The sequence below is a fragment of the Bos indicus x Bos taurus genome, chromosome 16, assembly GCF_003369695.1.
Source record: "Bos indicus x Bos taurus breed Angus x Brahman F1 hybrid chromosome 16, Bos_hybrid_MaternalHap_v2.0, whole genome shotgun sequence".
NCBI lineage: Eukaryota > Metazoa > Chordata > Mammalia > Artiodactyla > Bovidae > Bos > Bos indicus x Bos taurus.
In genome coordinates, this window is record NC_040091.1 from 63,134,795 (window position 1) to 63,155,658 (window position 20,864).

Here is a 20,864-nt window from a genome sequence, read left to right on the forward strand (position 1 = left end):
GAAACTGCCTCTGGTCTGTTTACCAGGCCAGTCCCTTGCTGGGGGTGGGTTCCCTGTCCTTGGATCTGGGGCCGAGGGTCCTGGTGGTTGGCTGCTGGCCCTTCTGCTGAGCTGCTCAGCATCCTTCCCATCTCAGGGTGGGTCCTGTTGCTTCCATCACGTCTTGTCTCTGCACATGACTCCGCATGCTGTCTGTGGTGCTTCCTCTCATAGTCTTAGGGAGCTTTTTGCATCCTCTAAACTTCAGTGCAGTGATGGATTTTTGTCATAACACTCAATCATGCCCAGTGAAACCAATAGAACTGCATCGATTCAATAGGCGCAATGAACCAAGTTTGATTCGTTGTTACTTTGTGTATTATGCACTGTGCTGGCACTGGGGATATAAAACAGGATCTCTGCCCTCAGGTTGCTTACCATCCAGTGGAGATGTCAGACCATGAAAACTAACACTGATCCTTCTGATAAATAGTGTAAACAGGGATCAGAGGAGGGAGTGATTGACGATGCCTTAGATTGGAGGTAAGTCTCCAATCCTTAAATGGCTTTAGAGCACCTTGCCTGTGTGCTAAGTCGCTTTGGTTGTGTCCGACTCTGCAACTCTATGGACCATGGCCCACCAGGCTCCTCTGTCCATGGGATTCTCCAGGCAAGAATACTGGAGTGGGTTGCTGTGCCCTCCTGCAGGGGATATTCCTGACCCAGGGCCAAACCCCAGTCTCTTATATCTCCTGGATTGGCAGGCGGGTTCTTTAACACTAGCAGCACCTGAGAAGCCCTTGGAGCACTTCGGGCACTTTGAAATTGTACGCCAAATTTGAACGTCCACATAGGCATTTTCTGTCAGTTTTCAGCTAATTTTCAGTCCAATCCTGGGCCCCAAACAATTAAAGACCGTGGGTGGAGTGAGAAAACAGGAAGGCTAAGGGTAAACATTAAGAAAAGCACCAGAGGAAATTCCCTAGTTCCAGCAGTTTAGGAAGCTGTGCTTCTATTGCCGGGGGTGCAGCTTCGATCCCTGGTCAGGGAACTAAGATCCCATGTGCCTCCCAGCATGGTCAGAAAAGCAAGGCACCAGAAACAGGGGGATAGTAAAGTGGGCCCAGACAGAAAACACTCAGAAGGGTTGGAGGGAGATTAGGAGAGAGTCCTGTCACTGCAGGAAGCAAGGTCTTGTAGAGCGTCCAGAGAACGTGGGAATTAAGAGCAGGGCTTGAAGGCCAGACTGCCTGAGTCGGCTGCTGGCTCTGCCTCTCGGTAGCTCTGTGAGCTCAGGCTGGTCGTAAACGCCCTGTACTCTATCAGCCTGGAATGTTAATAGTACCCATCCTATAAGGTGGTGGTGAGGGTCCAAGAAGTGCCTGACACAGTGCTAAGGATTATATAAGAATTCACTGTAATTATTTGCTGTGGGTGCCATGTCCATTATAACATTTGTTATAACTGTTAGATGCTGTGAGAGTCGGCAGAATGGAGGATTGAGAAGGCAGGAAATAACCAGTGACCTCAGAGAGAGCAGAGCCCATCCGGTTCATTGTCACAGAAGCAGCTGCAGAGGGGGTAGAATGCAGCAGACCCCTGGAAGGGGGACCTGTAAGGGTAGTTTATTCTCACACTCAGAAAAACCTTTGCAGGTGGGGACTTCCCTGGTGGTCCAGTGGCTAAGACTCTGAACTCCCAATGCAGGGGCCCAGGTTCGATCCCCAGTCTGGAAACTAGATTGCACAGACTGCGACTAAGACCCAGCACAGAGAAATAAATTTTAAAAATACTTATTTTTTTAAATGTGCTGGGATGAAGGGAAGGAGAAAGGGAATAATGGATTAGAGAAGAGGAACCAAGATTAAAAGAAGGGTAGTTTATTTCTCTCAGAGTAGGAAAGTCTTAAACACATTTCCATGCTGAAAGGACAGTGCCATTGGAGAAGAGATAAAGAGAGTGGAGAACCGACGCCTTTGATGGAAGATCTCAGCGGGGCTTGAAATAAAACCAAATGTAGGTAGAGTAGCTCTAGGAGACAGTAAGAAGCTGGGAGGAACACTCAGAAGGGGACACTGCTAAGCACAGAGGTGAGGAGGAGGAAAAGGGAGTCTGTGCAGACTGCCTTTATCTTTGGTGCCTTGCAAGCGAGGAGCAAGGACATCTGCCAAGAAAAAGGGGTCGTGGGGTAGAATTTAGAGCTTGAGGTGAAAAGTCAAGACTTGGAGCAGCCTCTGCAGGGACTTGGAAAACGAAGTAAGTCATGGCGGCTAGAACACTTTGGGGAGTCTTTTCCTCCTGAATTGAGAAACTGCAAGTTTGTACTAAAGCCACAGAGTCAGCAGCCTGGTGGAGAGAAGGAAATGCATGATTGTTTTAACCTAAGCCAGGAGATGGGGTAGTAAAAGGTTTAAGGGAGTCACGCAGTAAAGCTGCTGGTGAGGGTAAAAAGCCAGCCACCTTTTCTCCTTTCAGAAATCTTCTGTTATCCTTTACAAATGCAAACCTGATCACAGGACTTCGCAGTGAGATCCCATTTTACCTAAGACAGCACAAGTCAAGGATGACGGGAGCGCTCAGTGCTCAGGCCTCAATGGGGATGACATGTCTCCATCCCGTGAGAGCGGCACGTGTGTCATTCAGAGTCCCTGGAAGACTCACCAGCATGACTGAATTACAGCTGAGTCTTACTGATCCTACCCACAGAGGACCAGTCTAAGTGTGGCTTCTTCCCCAGGGACCCTGTGGCACACATCCAAAGATGAACACTGGGGTCTCAGAGAAAACCTTTTCCATGGCCAAATCCTGAGGACTTTCAAGATAGGAAAAAACTTTTTGCAGCAAGTTCGTTTCTTATAGGACTGATTCCTGGATGTACGCCTTAAGGAACCTCTTTATTTTTATCTCCAACCCAAAATATCTCAGTTTTACACCTATCTGCATGTATACCGTCACCATCAAATGCAGAATCTCTAACAAGGCATAGTCAAAACAAGTCCTCAAGTGTTGATTAATCTGTTACTGCTTTCAAAATTCTATTGCTTCAGTTCAGCTCAGTCACTCAGTCGTGTCTGACTCTTTGTGGCCCCATGGACTGCAGCACGCCAGGCCTCCCTGTCCATCACCAACTTCCAGAGTTTACTTAAACTCATGTCCATTGAGTCAGTGATGCTATCCAATCATCTCATCTTCTGTCATCCCCTTCTCCTCCCGCCTTGAATCTTTCCCAGCATCTGGGTCTTTTCAAATGAGTCAGCTCTTCACATCAGGTGGCCGAAGTATTGGAGTTTTAGCTTCAACATCAGTCTATTGCTTGGTTGGATCTTAAATTATATTCCCTGGACTTTTTAAAAAATCCCTGATCAGGTTAATTATAAGTAGACCACAGTAGAATTCACTAGTCTTAAGAGTGAGATTAGCCAGATATTAGCTAACTGGTAAAACCAGCACAAACCAGAGTAGCACAGCCCTTTGTAAACCTCAAGTGATGCAACAGAGTTTTCTCTTTTGCAGGTTGGATCAGATAGTAATTCATGTGGGAGCCTTGAGCTTGAAGGAGTCACAAGAACTGGTATGTATGTGGGTCCATCTGGGAGAGACCAGTTGAGGGACCTCCATCTTTATGCTGGAGTTAAAGTCAGTATCACTTTTGCTAACTATTGGATGCTATGCTGGTGCATATAAGGTCTAGGACCTCAGGGAAGCCAGCACGGAGCTATGAAGAGAGCAGCCCAAGGTGATAACTGCTGTAGCAGAGCGTCAAATAGGAGACAGAGGCACCTATTCTATTGGGCAAAGTAAGGATGGGTATGGAGCTATCTGGCTTGCAGGTAAGGAACTTAACTTGAGCCAACCTCAGTTTTCTCTGGGAAGTAAAAGGCAAGACCATCTGCTGGGCCTAAAGGAGATGGAGTGAGTGTTCAGACATGAGAAGTGGTAAAAACTGAGAATGAATGCCTGGAGAATTGAAGAGAAAGTTCAGACAGAAGAAGCTTGCCCCCACCTGTGTTTATAGCAGCACTGTTCATGAGGTCGAGGCAACCTAGATGCCCGTGGATGGATGAATGGATAAAGAAAAGGTGGTATATAGTATATACATACAATGGAATATTATTCAATATTGAACCAAATCCATCTTGTCACATGCTGCAGTATGGATGAACCTCCTTGAGGACATTGTGCTAAGTGAAGCACCCCAGTCACTAAAGGACAAATACTGTATTATTCCTCTTATGTTATGAGGTATCCAAAGTAGTCAAATCCACGTGAACAGAAATTAGAATGGTGGTTACTGGGGACTAGTGGGAGGGGGAAAGAAGAGTCGTTTAATGGGAATAGAGTTTGTTGTCTGAGAAAAAGCAGCAGGCTATAAAACAAAGACATACATTTATTTGAGATCTTGTTTTAAATAGAAGTATAGTTGATTTACAGTGTTGTGGTAGTTTCTGGTATACAGCAAAGTGATGCAGTTTTATATATACACACATACAGAGATACACACACACGCACACACACACACATCTAGATGAAGCAGTTATTACCTTCAGAATTCTATTGTTTGGTTGAACCTTAAATTTTATTCCCTGGACATTTACTTAAATCTCTGATTGGATTAATTTCAAATAGACCTTGGTAGAACTTAGTAGTCTTGAGATTGAGGTTACTTAGGTGTTAGCTGACTGTCAAACGAGCACAAACTACAGCCAGGCAGCCTGTCTGAGTCACTATAAACGTCAAGTGATGCAGCTGTGTTTTCTCTTTCGCAAATTGGATCAGACGTATATATAAATATAAAGAATATCTATTCAGATTCTTTTTCATTATAGATTATTACAAGATACTGATTATTACAAGTTCCCTGTGCCATACAGTAGTCCTTGTTGCTTATCTATTTTGTGGGAAGTAGTATGTATCTGTTAATTCAGCATGGATGGACCTGGAGAATATCATACTAAATGAAGTATGTCAAATTTGTATGTGGAATCTAAAAAAAATGATACCCAAATGAACTTATTTACAACACAGGAACAAACTCACAGACAATAGAAAACAAATTCATGGTTATTTGGGGTCTTAGAATTACAATTCAGGGAGCGCAGATTCCAGCAGCCACCAGAACAGTGCCCCTCTGGGAACCAAAAGGCAGGAGTTTTTAAAGGGAAACAGAGAAATACACTTAGTTTCCATAAGTTACTTGCCAAGAGCTCTGATTGGGAGGTCTATATCTTCTTTTTTTTTTTTTTTCGGTTACAATTTATTGACTGGTCAAATGTGTCTCAGATACACAGATGATACCACCCTAAGGGCAGAAAGCAAAGAGAAACTAAAGAGTCTCTTGATGAAGGTGAAAAAAGAAAGTGAAAAAGCTGACTTAAAACTCAATATTCAAAAAACTAGAATCATGGCATCCAGTCCCATCAGTTCAGTTCAGTCGCTCAGTCGTGTGTGACTCTTTGCGACCCCATGAATTGCAGCACGCCAGGCCTCCCTGTCCATCACCAACTCCCGGGGTTCACCCAAACTCATGTCCATCAAGTCAGTGATGCCATCCAGCTATCTCATCCTCTGTCATCCCCTTCTCCTGCCTCCAATCCCTCCCAGCATCTGAGTCTTTTCCAATGAGTCAACTCTTCGCATGAGGTGGCCAAAATATTGGAGTTTCAGCTTTAACATCAGTCCTTCCAAAGAACACCCAGGACTGATCTCCTTTACTTCATGGCAAATAAATGGGGAAAAATAGAGACAGTGATAGACTGTATTTTCTTGGGCTCTAAAATCACTGCGGACAGTGACTTGCAACCAGGAAATTAAAAGATGCTTGCTCCTTGGAAGAAAAGCTATTACACACCTAGACAGCATATTAAAAAGCAGAGACATCACTTTGCAGACAAAGGTCCGTCTAGTCAAAGCTGTGGTTTTTCCAGTAGTCATGTATGGATGTGAGAGTTGGACCATAAAGAAGGCTGAGCACTGAAGAATTGATGCTTTCGAACTGTGGTCCTAGAGAAGACTCTTGAGAATCCCTTGGACAGCAAGGAGATCAAACCAGTCAATCCTAAAGGAAATCAACCCTGAATGTTCATTGGAAGGACTGTTGCTAAAGCTGAAGCTCCAACTCTTTAGTCACCCGATGCAAAAAGCCAATTCATTGGAAAAGACCCTGATGCTGGAAAAAATTGAAGACAGAAAGAGAAAGGGGTGACAGAGGATGAGATGATTGAATGCCATCATTGACTCGAATGGAGATAAGTCTGAGCAAACTCCGGGAGACAGTGAAGGACAGGGAAGCCTGCTGTGCTGCAGTCCATGAGGTCATAAAGAGTTGGACACGACTGAGGGACTAAACAAGTGTGTCTCACTTATTATCAGTAAAGGCACATTTCTGCACATTGCTCCAAGATGCCTTTCTTAACAGATAGCTGCTGCTGCTGCTTTTTTTTGTTTTTGTCAGCAGGGTCAGCACAGTTCACAGTTTAACAGGATGGAGCCCTAAGGTACAAAATAAAGTTCCTATTGACAACTCCTTCCACAAGTTTCAGATTTGCAGGATGAATAAGTTCTATAGATCTGTTTCTCAACAATGTGAATATATTTAGCAGAACTGAACTGTACACTTAAAAATAGTTAAGATTTTTTTTTAAACCTCACTGTGCAGCTTGTATAATCTTAGTTCCCCACCCAAAGATTGAATGCAGGTCATAGCAATGAAATCCTGGAATCCTAAGCATCAGGCCACCAGTGAATTCCCAGTGTTGCATTTTTCTAAGTCACAATTTTGAAAAATAAATTTAAAGTAATTAAATTTTTTAAAAGGATTGCCCTAGTGGTGCTAAAAACCAACTAAAGTTGTACGTCTTCAGTTTGTCCCATCACCACTCAACACAGCTGTGGAAATTTTCTTCTAGGTACACTCTTCAGTTAGAACATAGGAACAAAAATGCAAAGAGTTACATTGCTTTGGGTTTAGAGGTGAGCAGGTTAGGTGGAGTAAAACTGTGGTGAGGGAGGAAAGAGTTGAAAGTTGCTAGCAGAAAAGTAAATGGTGTGGTGATTTTGAAGCCTTTGTGAATGGAGTAAGTAAAGAAAGCCCAGAGATATCGTAGACTGGACTGCTGTCAGTTAACTGTTGACTGAAAAAAATGTGCAGTCTAAAAGGCAAGAATTATATTTTAATCAGCGTCCTTAACTAAGGACTGGGGCCTGGGGTACAGCCACTCAGCTAGCTCTGAGGGACTGTTCCAAAGAGGCAAGGGAAGAATCTGCATATGTAGGAGTTTCTGGCTGAAAAAAACAAAAATAAACCACGTAGTTGAACATCAAAAGATTATGCTACTGCTAAGTTGCTTCAGTCGTGTCCGACTCTGTGCGACCCCATAGACGGCAGCCCACCAGGCTCCCCCATCCCTGGGATTCTCCAGGCAAGAACACTGGAGTGGGTTGCCATTTCCTTCTCCAATGCATGAAACTGAAAAGTGAAAGTGAAGTCGCTCAGTCGTGTCTGACTCTAGGGATCCCATGGACTGCAGCCTACCAGGCTCCTCCGTCCATGGGATTTTCCAGGCAAAAGTACTGGAGTGGGGTGCCATTGCCTTCTCCCAAAAGACTATAGCTTATCACAAAAATACATTTCAAGTTAATTACTTTAGTGCTTTTCTTTGTATGGGAAAGTGCATGCAGGCTTATCGAAACCATTCCTTTGATATGCATGTTTTTCTCCATCCTGAGTTCTCCTCAGGGCACACTGACCTGGTGGCTGCAGCAGCTGATGGCAGTTTGGCCGAAACACTGTTTACTGAAATGGCAGAGACATTGTCCACATAACTTTGATGCTTTAATTCCAGGGAGCACAATGACCCGATCTAACTCCAGCATCTTCTTGTGGGTTTTGTTTGATCGAGAAGGAAATGGCAACCCACTCCAGTGTTCTTGCCTGGAGAATCCCAGGGATGGGGGAGCCTGGTGGGCTGCCGTCCATGGGGTTGCACAGAGTCGGACACGACTGAAGCAACTTAGCAGCAGCGGCAGCAGCATGAATGCAAAATCGCTTCAGTTGTGTCCGACTCTTTGCGACTCCATGGACTGTAGCCTGCCAGACTTCCCTGTCCGTGGGATTCTCCAGGCAAAAATACTTGAGTGGGTTGCCGGGCCCTCCTTCAGGGGAATCTTCCTGGCCCAGGGATCCAACCCATGTCTCCTGCGTCTCCTGCATTGACAGGTGGATTCTTTACCACCAGCGCCACCTGGGAAGCCCTGTTTGATTCTATTTCCTGTTATTTGAATGAATTAATTAAGTTTTTATTTGTCTATTTATTTATTTTGGCCTTGATGTGGTATTTGGGATCTTAGTTCCCTTACTACAAATTGAACCCGTGCCCCCTACAGTGGAAGCCCAGAGTCTTAACCATTGGACTGTTGGAGAAATGCCGATTAACTGAATTTAGAAATGGGATGCATACTGTATACTTGCAAAACTGCAATTCAACACTCTTAGGCAAGCCACAAGTGAAGGCATTACTAAATGATTGCTTAGTAAGCCTAGAATCTGAACTTGAAAACTTAATTTATTCTTTTTGATTTGTTGTTCCTACAGTCAGTCTTTCAAGTAAGGTAGTGTAGTGGAGGAAATCTTTTTTCTCCCCCTTCTCCTTTCAATTGCCGTTTTCTCCGATGGAAGAGGTGTTAGTTAGCTCAGTCATGTCTGACTCTTTGAGACCCCATGGACTGTAGCCCACCAGGCTCCTCTGTTCATGAGATTCTCCAGGCAAGAACACTGGAGTGAGCGGCCATTCTCTTTTCCAGGGGATCTTCCCAACCCAGGGACCGAACCTGGGTCTCGTAAATTTTAAAATATTGTCATATCATGACATGAGAGCCAATGTTGTTCATTGGACTCAATACTAGAATAATATAAAGATAATCTTAGCATAAAGATTAATCCCCTGCCGTGGGATAATCTTGCCAAAGAGACAGTGATATTGGCATCTGCTTAGTCATAAGTCTCCACTGGATGATGCCTGAATGGGCCCTGCCATCAACTATCTATGAAGTGGTTTTTGTCCTTCCTTTCAGCTAAGGTTACCCCACTACTCTTGTCCTAAACAGTGTACTGAATGATTCAAATATATCTCATTTCAATCCTTTATTAATAAAATTCTGTCCAATGTCCTTGACTGGTCTTTAGACTGTATTCCAGTCTCTTTTTGACTCTTCTGCTTTACTTCTGCAGAAAGTTAATCACATCTATTAGATACAGATATCCATAGTTAATGTGATGCCCCTTTTAGGTAATGGGGCATGTTTCACACATCTACTGGGTACTGGGTACTTGCTATGTGTTCAGCACCATGACTGATCTGAACACAAGAGTCAATAAGATCTGACATCCTACCCTCAGGGAATTAACTCTAGTTGGAGACCAGTAACCATATGCAACTATCTTACAGTGTGGTAGGCTTAGGTACTCTACTCGAAATACATACAAAAAAAGTTATGAGGGCTCAGTGGGAAGAAATGTTCATTTTTGATGAGATAATGTGAGAAAACATCAGAAGAGTAGCACTCTATCTTCTGTGATGTGTATTATCTTTCTACTCAAACTTTCCCAACTGCCTTGCTGAAACCATTGTGGCATTTCAGGATGGCGTGAAGGGTACTCCGAAGAGCTCCAGTTCTTTATGTCTCAGTGCAGAAAGATTTCAGCAAGAGGCAAAATGATAGCTAAGAAGTGATTTATTCGAATAGGATGCTTGTGAGGCTTACACAAGAGAGTGGGCGAGAGATTACCGGGCTATAGTTTTATAATCAGAAGAGAAGTGGGGAGGGGGAGAAGACCTTCTTTGTCTTTCTTGAATAGACATCATGCTTCCAACATCAGTTCCTCCTTCAGGTTGGGCAGGGGAGTTTTTTTATCCCTTCATGGTCAAGCTAGGTACACAAATTATTGTTTTTCATGGGTGCAAAGAGTGTGTCCTAACAACTGAGCTCACTGGGCATGGCGTAGGTCTTAGGATTGTTGTTATTCAGTTGCTCAGTCGTGTCCAGCTCTTTCCTATTGTTGCAATTGTTTTATTGTTTGGGTCATGTCTCATGCTTCTGCTGCAAAGCAAGCATGCTTGGTTTTGTGGACAAGCAAACCTGCTTTCTGGAGTAATCATTAACTTACAGAGGTCTCCCATTTTTTGTCTACTTATAATGCACTAGTGGCATTAACTATTTAGTCACCTGCTTTGTCCCTTTTACCCTGTCCCTAACATTTCCAATCTGTAATATAAATTTTGAAATGTGACTATTGTATCTTTGGAGAGGAAAGTCGGTGTTATCCAACGGGCTGAACACTGGAAGAGCAACGACATTTGCTAGTTTCTCTATCATGAACAGTTATAGTTTATCAAAACAAACTGCTCATGTCTCCATAGCAAGTTTTTTTTTTGTAGTGACAAAGCCTTGGAAGGTTCAAGTTAAATAACACAGCTCACCTCCTCCAAAGGTCTCTACTTTGCAACCTGGGATTTTCCTGGTAATGACATTATTAAATATGGCTAATTTCCCACTCTAGTGGTACATCAGCTGGCAAATTTGAAAAGTCTGTTGTTAACCTCTAGTATCTAAGTTAGAGGTGAATATAATAAATCTCTTACTCAGGAGAGTTGTGATATTGTGATTTATAACAAGAAATAGATTGAATTGGCCAAAAAAGCATTTGGTTTTTTCCATAAGATCTTATGTATTTGGTTTTTGTCCCATTTCTGGCACAGAGCCCCTAAAACTCTTGGAATTCCCAGAGATGAGAACAATAAAAGTGTCTCTTGTTATGTTAATGAGGTGATTTTTGGAAAGCACTTAAGGTTGGGAGCTGGTTGCCAAGAACACCAAGCCAGTGAATTAAGGGGTTGGAATTTTCATTCTCAGCTCTGTCCCTGCAGGGAGGGAAAGGGGCTGGAATTTGAACCAGTCACCAATGGCCAATGATATAACCAATAATGCGTATGTAGTAAAACCTCATTAAATACACCAAAGGATGGATTTCTAGTTTGGTGAACATGTAGAGATTTGGGGAGGATGTGGGAGATGTCCACTGGGAGACAATGTGGAAGTTTTGTGCCCTACCCGCCCCTTGCCCTGTGCAACTCTTTGATCTGGCTGTTCCTGAGTCATATCCTACTTTATATATATATAAAGTAGACAGTGGTCTCCTCAGTCGTTTCTCTGAGTTCTGTGAGCCACCTTAGCAAATTATTTGATCTTTGGAGGGGGCATTGACACCTCCAGTCTACAGCCCGTAGGTCAGGAGCACAGGATAACATGGCATTTGATGTGAGGGTGGTATTCTTGCCTGGAGAATCCCCGTGGACAGAGGTGGCTGGCGGGCTACAGTTCATGGGGTCACAAAGGGTTGGTCCTGAATGAGCAACTAAGCACAGGAGGCTGGTCTTATGGGACTGAGTCCTTAACTCGTGGAAGCTGACTCCATCTCCAGATAGACAGTGTCAGAGTTGACTTGAATTGTAGGAAACCCAGCTGGTGTTTGAGAATTGCTTGTTGGTGTGGAGAAACCCCCACACTCACCCACACTGGAACTGTGACCAATGGTCTTTCTTCTTTTAAAGGCCCAACATGCAGCAGAAATAGGAGCCGACGGCATCGCTGTCATCGCACCTTTCTTTCTCAAGCCATGGAACAAAGGTAGGTAGATAGGTCTAAACACACAATGCCACACATGTTCCATTTCTTTATGCCGTCGTTCCAAATGCTTGTATTTAACTCATGAAAGTAAAGTCCTATGAACTGCCGTGAAGGGTCTCACGGCATGAAACTGCCATGGCATAGTTCTCCGGAATTTTCAGACTTCCTGGATCCACAGGAGAAAAGACTCCATCAAAGGACTTTGGCTCTTTTGCCAAGTAATCTGATTAGGTCATTCACCAAGCCTGGGGTCAACCTACAGGTGCCTGTGTTTGGGTCAGGTGTCCACTTCTTGTCCAATCCGTTGTGTAGAGTCAGAGTTACATGGCAAAGCGTGAGACCATTTTTCTCCAAAAAAAAAAAAGAGGAATATAAGTGATGGGCATTTTGAGACTACATGTACTATTCAAGTGAGTCAGATGAACTGGAAAAAAGATTTCACAGAAATATCCATTGCTTTCAAAATATCAAGTTCTTGTTTTCTCTATGGAAACTATTTGTGGTTTCCAAGTGTACTGAGTCCTTTTAATTCTTTTGATTAGCAAAAATACAATACAAATGTAAAAGGATTAAAAACACAAGATGTTATTTGCATGCAGTTAAATAAATATTTATTGGTAGAGAGAAAATAGTTGTTAATATAGATAAATAATTTAAATATTACAATTCAGAAATTTAGAATGAATATTTTAAAAGTTTTTTAACATGGTTTTTCATTTTTCTTGCATAAATACTTTACATAAAAGACAAAAAAAAATAATGCATAATTTCGTCAGAAATATTTATCATAGATAAAAAACATTTATCACAGCATTCAGATGAAGTACGTTGGATTCCTTTTCCCACTATTCAGTGGCATCCAAGTGTAAGCAGTCTTGCTGGATTTGTTTATCATAAATATCTATATAAACAGCAGTGAAATTGTTGTTGAAGCTCAAATTGGAGGATGTAGGAAACCCCAGTTCTTCAGTAAACCAAACTGAACTCTCTTCTGAAAAATATAAATTTCTCTCCAAAGGGGAAAAGTACCAAACTCTGGTTGAAATGTGCCATTACTTTCATGTCTTCCCATTTTGAGCAGATGTTGTTTTATCTTTTTGTTGTAGGATTTTCTCAATTACAACTTTATTCTGATGCTAATGCAAAGTCTTTACTATTCACTGATCACACTTAGCCTGCTGGGTAAGAGGAAGAGGATCCTGTTTGATGGGCTCCTGGTTTTTGTAAGAGTATTTCATGACTTCTCTTAGTATGTGGGAAGATTTGCACCAGTTTTTTGTTAGTATTTTAGTATAGTAGGAAAGTGAACCTCTTATTTTGGCCCTTCTGGAGAGAGGAAAACAAAACTTTGCATGAAGTGAATTGCAGTAGCAATCTCAGAGATAGTAAGCATGGTCAAGAATTTTCAGCCTCCGAAATAGATGGTTGCATGTCACTCGGTGGCTCATTTTTCCCTGGGGAAAGGCAGTTTTACACCTGTTCACACCATGACTTTTCCTGCTGTTCTTTCAGATGTCCTAATTAATTTCCTAAAAGAAGTGGCTGCTGCTGCCCCTGCATTGCCGTTTTACTACTATCACATCCCTGCCTTGACCGGGGTGAAGAGTAAGTACTGCCTCTTTCCACGTTTCCCTCCCTTTAGCCCTCACGTTGTACCCTATTTCACTAAGAAACTCCCACACTCCATCCCATCCCACCCCACCCCATGTCACAAAAGCACAAGACTGTTGACTGAGATAGTTCCAACTGCTCCAAAATAAGTCACTCATCAAAACTAAGGCAGCCTGGGACTGCCCTGGTGGTCCAGTGGTTGAGAATCTGCCTTCTAAAGCAGGGGGCGTGGGTTCTGTCCCTTTTAGGGAATTAAGATCCAACATGCCACTAGGCAGCTAAGCCCATGCACCGCAACTAGAGTCTGGGAGCCGCAATACCCAGCACGGCTGGGGGAGAATAAAATGTCCGTCCTTATCAGTCATCTGCACTACCTTAAATGGAATATTTTAAGTATGAAAGACACGTTGGCCCCTAGGCACTTCTAGCAGACGCCTTGTGTCTATGTCACACACCCCTCCTTCTTACATGGGAAGATACAGCTAGCAAACCCCACTAGGACAGTCGGCTTTGTACCCTACCACATACTCGGTGCCTGGCACACAGGAAGGTACTCTGATCTCTTCTCACTTTTCTTCTAGCTTTTCTGTCATCATTATCGTACTTCTCCAGCGTGAAGACTGTTACAGATAGATGAAATTTCTTAGGAGGCTATTTTTAAAATTCTGCTCCTTTTAACTTCTTTAAAAGAAAACACTGAAGTTGCACTTAATAAATATCCATCTATTGTTCAAGGAACAGAAGATTTAGATCTATAATTTGACAAGTACAGACGAACGAGGAGGCAAGGGCAAGTGGTTATGTTCAATCTGCAGCCAGTTGCAGCTGAGAGCAGCTCCTGGCAGCTCCGTGCAGATGTATGTCTGCATGGGGTGTCTAGATGGGGTGTCCTCTGATACTTCCCGGGGGTGTACAGGTGAACAAGATGTTTATTGCTTTGAACAGTTCGTGCTGAGGAACTGTTGGATGGGATTCAGGATAAGATCCCCAGCTTCCAAGGGCTGAAATTCAGTGACACGGATCTCTTAGACTTCGGGCAGTGTGTGGATCAGAATCGCCAGCGACAGTTTGCTTTCCTTTTTGGGGTGGATGAGGTAAGTCACCTCCTGGCATGTCCCAGCTGGTTAGTTTCCCTCCCAAACAATTGATGTAGCTGCTTATACAGTAGCAACTCCTCTTCTTTTTCATCATAGTAATTATGTTCTTTGTTTCTGGTTTTTTTTTTATTTTAAATTTTTATTTGCTATATATACCTCAATAAAACTGATAAAAGTCTATCATAGCCTCATGATGAGGTTTTTGCCATAATCTTTTAGAAGCAAGTTATTGGTCCCACCCACTCTCAGGGAAAGGGACATATTTAGGGAGTAACAGTAACAAATGGAGATCATGTAGGCCATCTTAGAATTCTGTCCATTATAATGAAATAACTCAATAGGTTACTGAACAGTATTTGTATTATTGGCTAACAGCAATTTGGATGTCACTCTCTAGCATGGGGAACTAGGGTAATGGACAGAAAACTGCTTTATGACTATTCCTTGCAAACACTGCACACATTTATTGATAAAAGTTATAAGAATATGTAGTAAAAAAAAAAAGCTGTCATTAAGCAGAAGTTGAATGTAATTATGTAGAGTATGTTCAATGATGTTTATATTTTACAAAGTATATATTTTTATCTGTCAAAACATAATGGAAGAAAATCTTTGTTTCTGATCAGCAACTGTTAAGTGCTCTGGTGATGGGAGCAACTGGAGCGGTGGGCAGGTAAGCAGGACTCGTTTTCCCCAGTGATTATAACTGTAAAATCCGCACCGCCCCCCCCACCCCAGGGCCATTTGTCACCTGAGTAGTTGTATTTCTTGCATGTAAACCTTTTCTAAGAGAAGTTGCCCTTCTTTGCCACATTCTCAGTGAAAATGAATTAAGTAGGGCTTAGCACTTTGGTGGGCTTCCCTGGTAGTCAGATGGTAAAGAAGCTCTAACTCTACCAACAGTATCTTAGACTAATCACTGGATTCTTAAAGTAACCAGCAAGGCAGGAGATTCTTGAAATTCAGAACAAGAATGTTTTCCCAGTTTCTCATACAGTAACTCAGATCAGAGAAGTTTTATCTTGTTGTACTGGGAACAGCAAGTTCTTACCTCCTCCTCCTCTAATGCAGGAGACCTGGGTTTGATTCCTGCGTTGGGAAGATCCCCTGGAGAAGGGAATGGCAACCCACTCCAGTATTCTTGCCTGGAGAATTCCTTGGAAAGAGGACCTGGCGGGCTACAGTCCATGGGGTCGTAAAGAGGTGGACATGACTGAAGGACTAACCTTCACGTAACACTTTGTTAGTGACTCAGTCGTTGTTTTACGAAGCAGCTGTTGCAGTTAGAGGTGAGGCACACAAGCTGAAAGTGTGCATAGAACTTCTTTGTCAGAAATTACTTGGTTACAAATAACAGAAAACTCTTCAAACTAGCTTATGTGAAAGAAGGTAAGTTATTGTAAAATACTGAGAAATTTCATACACCCCAAGGGGAGGGAGTGCAGTGAGGTCTCAGAGAAGATGAGAACCCAAAACTGCAAAGCTCTCAACTGCAGACTGTTCTCCATCTGTGGTCTTTGGACGTATCTCTATCTCCCTTCTCTCCAGACGGGCTTTCTCTGCTTCAGCATGTGTGTGGCCAGTCATGGTGCCTGATTGGGGCATCTCAGGCTGTCACTAGATAGCACTGCCAAGTCAGATGTCCACCTAAAGCCCAATCAGTTGCAACTGGGAGGGCAGAATCATGTGGCCCGATGTCTACTCAGCAAAAGGCCCGGGGACATTCGATTGAGCATGTCCACTGCACATGTTAACCTAATTCATTAGAAATGTGCCTGCAAGCAGATTGAACTATTTCTATTAACTAAAAGTGTATTTTTCCCCCTGTGGGAAAAGTACAGGGGAAGCAAAGTGAAAACTCATAGTATATCTTGGTGAGCATGCCTTTGATGAAGAGTAGTTGAGTTGGATAATCTTAATGGCTCATTCATCGAGCCAGGATGCCTGAAACAACCATTGTCACACAGGCCATTTATACTGAGGAAGCCTGAATGCCTGGATCTGCTGACCATGGAAGTTCTTTTTAGACTTTTTTTTTTTTTCTGACCTTCATACTAGGCATTTTTATTCTGTCAACATAATCTGAAGGCAAAGTACATTTGGTTACAGTTCATTTCTTCTTAATCATGATCAACATTCCAAGACCCCTGAGACCTTCATGTAACATATTGTGAACTCCAGTGTTTCACGTCTGCAAGTAACTTACCTCAGCAATTATATTTTATTCTTCCCTATTTTATTACTGGGAGAAAATATGAACTTCACAGTCTTGGAATCCCTTGTATGGACTCCAGGGACTACATGTTTGAAGTACCAACAATATGCTGTTCCCAGTACAAAAAGATAAAACCCTTCTCTGATCCCGAGTTACTGTATGAGAAGCTGGGAAAACATCCTTGTTCTGAATTTCAAGAAACGCCTGCCTTGCTGGTTTCTCTAAGAATCCAGTGATTAGTCTAAGGTACTATTGGTAGAGTTAGAGTTTCTTTTTTAAGATGGCAAGAACATCTTATCAGATCAAATAACTCTCATCTCTGTGTTTGTTGAAGTGTGATAGAAGGCGGTACAAAGGGATGGAAAACCTTCTTGACAACTCTGTAGCCTTTCTTTGAGGCATAGCATCTTCACGGCGAAATGGAGACCACATCTCCCTCGCAGGGTTTTGGGAGGATCAGACATGGTTTATGTCAGGCAGTGAAATATAATAGTCAATGAGAGGTCTCTCATATTATTATTATAATCAGTATTCATATTATTATTAGAAACTAGTCTCTAGGTAGCATGTAACCTGACAAAGAACTGAGGTAATCTGCTAGGATTTTCCCCTTTTACTGTGGTGCTCCATTCACCCTGTTCCTCAGCTTAAGGTTTCTAGGATGTACTTTAGACATTGCATTTTATCCATAGTTCTTTTTTTTTTTCTTTTTATCCACAGTTCTTATCTAGCATTGCACCTCTGTGTGTGCCCTGGGTCAGGTGTTGCCCTCAGTCACTCTTTGCCAAATATACCTCTGTCTTTCACTTTTTTCCAACTCTACCCTTTTTGTATTTTTCCTCCCTTTTCTTCATTCCCTTTAGTGTTCTCTGCCTCCTCTGCACTGCTTAGTATTGCTGGAAAATTCAGAACTAAAGACACCTGATGCTTTAATAGATTAGGGCCCAAAAATAGGCTTCTGGAAGGCTTGGTATATTTTTCCCTTTTAAGCTTCAGAGGGGTTTGCAGAGCTGGGTCTTCCCGCTGAGTTACTGACCTTACAGTATGTGCTGTTTTCTCTTTCTAGTACCTATAACTACCTGGGAAAAAAGACAAAGCAGATGTTGGAGGCTTTTGAACGAAAGGACTTCTCTTCAGCTCTGAACCATCAGGTTAGCTTTCTTTTTCCCTCCTTAGAAATCACAGCCTTTTTTCTTTCCCACTTGAGAATTCTTATTCTCTCTCATCAGCATTCCTACCATGCCTGTCCTCTTTAAAATTGCCCAGCTGCTTCTTTCTGTATTTCCTGTCTTTTTTTGTTTGTTTAAAACCAAATCTGCCCCATTGTCCACACTCCCTACATGTCTAATCAGGACAGGCCCCATACGGGAATGACTCCTTTCTGTTCCTCCTAGAGATGATCTTATTTTTAATCTACATTCAAAGTGTTTTTATGACTGTGAAATAATAGTGATGGGTTTCTGGGTAAGTGACCACATGCCGTCCCCTTGAGAACTTGACACTTGAGTCACCAGAGTATATAAAGAAGCTATGAAGCTGGTGACCCAAAAACAGGAGACTTTATCCAAAATCAGAGCAGGTCAGTCTCCTTTGCCCTGGAAATGTTGCTGAGAACTTTATCACCAGGCAGGAAACAAGAGCTAAGTAGGTGATGCAAAGGAAGACACCAACTTTGAAACAGGAAGAGAAAAGCATCAGAAACTGGTGTGTCTTAGGGAAGACCCCTGGGGGAAATGGTGGCTGCTGTTAATGTTACAGGGAGGACAGCCTCGCTGTCTAGAAAAGGAAGAGCCTCACCAAAGGCTAGAACCAGTCACAGCAGCTGGTAGTGTGTATACTTTAGGTAAACAGAATAAGGTGGAAAGAAAGAGTCAGCACAACAGAGTAACTTCTGGAGGCCCTGAGAGGTCTAGGAACTTTCAGGATCATAGAAGTGACCAAGAGGAGTAGCCAAAAAAAAAAAATGAGTGGGAATGAAAGGCATAAGCAAGATCAGAGCAGGTGGTTGGTTCCAGTAAGCTCAGATAAGGGATCTTTTGAATAGGACAGGCCACCATCCTGTCCTAAGAATGGACTCATTGGAAAAGACCCTGATGCTGGGCAAGATTGAAGGCAGGAGGAGAAGGGAAGGCCAGAAGATGAGATGGTTAGAAGGCATCACCGACTCGATGGACGTAAGTGTGAGCAAGTTCCGAGAGTTGGTGATGGACAGGGAAGCCTGGCGTGCTGCAGTCCATGGGGTTGCAAAGAGTCGGACATGACTGAACGACTGAACTGAACTGAACTGGCCACCATCAGGGCAAATCAGGAATTACAGAGCAGAAGCCACAAAGCATCCTGAGGGTTAGAGGGGGTGACCTGAGCTCTAACCAAGAAGAGAATAGGAAGAAGCAGTTGCCAAGAGTGATTAAATACGTCCCTCCTGGGACTTCCCTGGTGGCCCATTCCTTAGGAATCTACCTTGAAACACAGGGGGCGTGGGTTAGATCCCTGGTTGGGGAACTAAGATCCCACATGCCACAGAGCAACTAAACCTTCGTGCTGCAACTGCTGAGCCCATGCCACAGGGAAAGAGCCAAAGATGCAAACAAGACCCTGCATGCTGCAACTCAGACCCAACGCAGCCAAATTAATTAGTTAATTTAAAAAAATACATCCTTAGCCTTTAGCCCTGAACGTTGAGCCAGCCTAAATCTACTTCCTACTTAAAGTTTAAAACAGCTTATTTAATATTCATCTTTGTTCAGCCTCAGACCAGGTGAGGCTGAAAGCGGGAACACCGTAAGGACTTAGGAGGCTATGTCACCTAGATTAAGCATTGGCAGGACGTTGGTTTTAAACTAAGGCATGAAGTCTGAATTGTGCAGACTCATGCCATCTCTTTTCATTTATAATTTTCTTCTTCCAAAGTTTCCCAGAAAAAAAAGTATTTTTGAAAATTTCAACCTGTTCTGAGCTGAATGGAGGGAAAATCATAGAATGGCATGAAATGGATGCAAGATGGACCCTTCCATTTAGTGGTTTCTTTTATGGGTTGACTCAGCTTCCATCTCCATCCCATTTTTTCTTTTAGTCCTACTCAAATAAATCATCTCACTTAAAACATTATTGGGAAGGAGTTTCGTTCATCACATTCTATTTTTTCTTACAGAAAGCCAGTGTGAGTGGGTCTCATTTACTTATTTGTTAATATACCAAGGGCTGAACTGAATACTTGATTTCAGTAAAGCTGGTCTCTGCCCTAAAGGAGTTTGTAGTCAAGTGAAGAAACAAACAAGTAAAAAGTTAGGGCTAAACTTACTCATTCTCATAGACTTAAATGCCATCCATTATATTTACAAAGTGAAATAATGCATATACAAAGCTATTCCTTATAACATTGTTTATAATAGCACAAGATGGAAACAGCTCACATATCCACCCAAGGAGACGGTTAAATACCTTGTTGTTTAGTCAGTCTTTTATGACCCCATGGACTTCTCTGTCCATAGGGTTTTCCAGGCAAGAATACTGGAGTAGGTTGCCATTCTCTCCTCCAGAGGATCTTTCTGACCCGGGGATCGAGCCCATGTCTCCTGCATTGGCAGGTGGCTTCTTTACCGCTGAGCCACCTGGGAAGCCCAGAAGACAGCTGGGCACAGCCTAAAGAGAAAGGTCCCACCGCTGTGTTTGAGTTTTTTAATGGATCTATTTACAGCCCTTTAAAAGTTTTATATGCACAGATGTGAAGAGATCTCTATGATATATTAAGTGTAAGAAAAAAACAACAACAAAGTAGAGACTTTTGGGGTTTTTTGTTTTTTTATATATTTAATTTTATTATGAGTAGCTAACATTATTAATGAATGATTTGATTAAATTATTTCCACTGAGCACCAAGCTAAGACAAGGTTGGATAGTGTGATAGTGAATAGGAAATAAAAGCTTAGAAGAGAAGCAAAGTAGAGACTTTTGAACGTAATGTGCCATAGTTTGTCAGGAAAAAAAGAACATATGCATATACATTCTTGGTATTCAAATTTTAATCTGCATTGAATTTTTTGTTGCTTGTATACAATTGATTAAGGGCTTCCCAGGTGCCACATTCTAATGCTAAAGCACATTCTAATGCTAAAGAATCCACCTTGCAATGCAGGAGATGCAAGAGACACTGGTTCAGTCCCTGGGTGGGGAAGATCCCCTTTAGTAGGAAATGGCAACCCACTTTAGTATTCTTGCCTGGAAGAATTCCCATGGATAGAGGCACCTGCCAACCTACAGTCCATGGAATCACAGAGTCA

At 42.6% G+C, this 20,864-nt stretch overlaps 1 protein-coding gene across 3 annotated transcripts in view; it reads left to right on the forward strand.

Moving 5' to 3' along the window:
- Positions 1-20,864, forward strand: part of NPL (N-acetylneuraminate pyruvate lyase) — a 40,320-nt gene that overhangs the window by 12,573 nt on the left and 6,883 nt on the right. For all 3 annotated transcript variants that reach the window (XM_027565523.1, XM_027565522.1, XM_027565520.1), the window contains exons 5-10: positions 3,493-3,550; positions 11,586-11,661; positions 13,174-13,266; positions 14,218-14,366; positions 14,996-15,042; positions 17,651-17,735. In XM_027565523.1, coding sequence (XP_027421324.1) covers positions 3,493-3,550; positions 11,586-11,661; positions 13,174-13,266; positions 14,218-14,366; positions 14,996-15,042; positions 17,651-17,735 — 508 coding nt within the window. The remainder of the gene's footprint in view (positions 1-3,492; positions 3,551-11,585; positions 11,662-13,173; positions 13,267-14,217; positions 14,367-14,995; positions 15,043-17,650; positions 17,736-20,864) is intronic.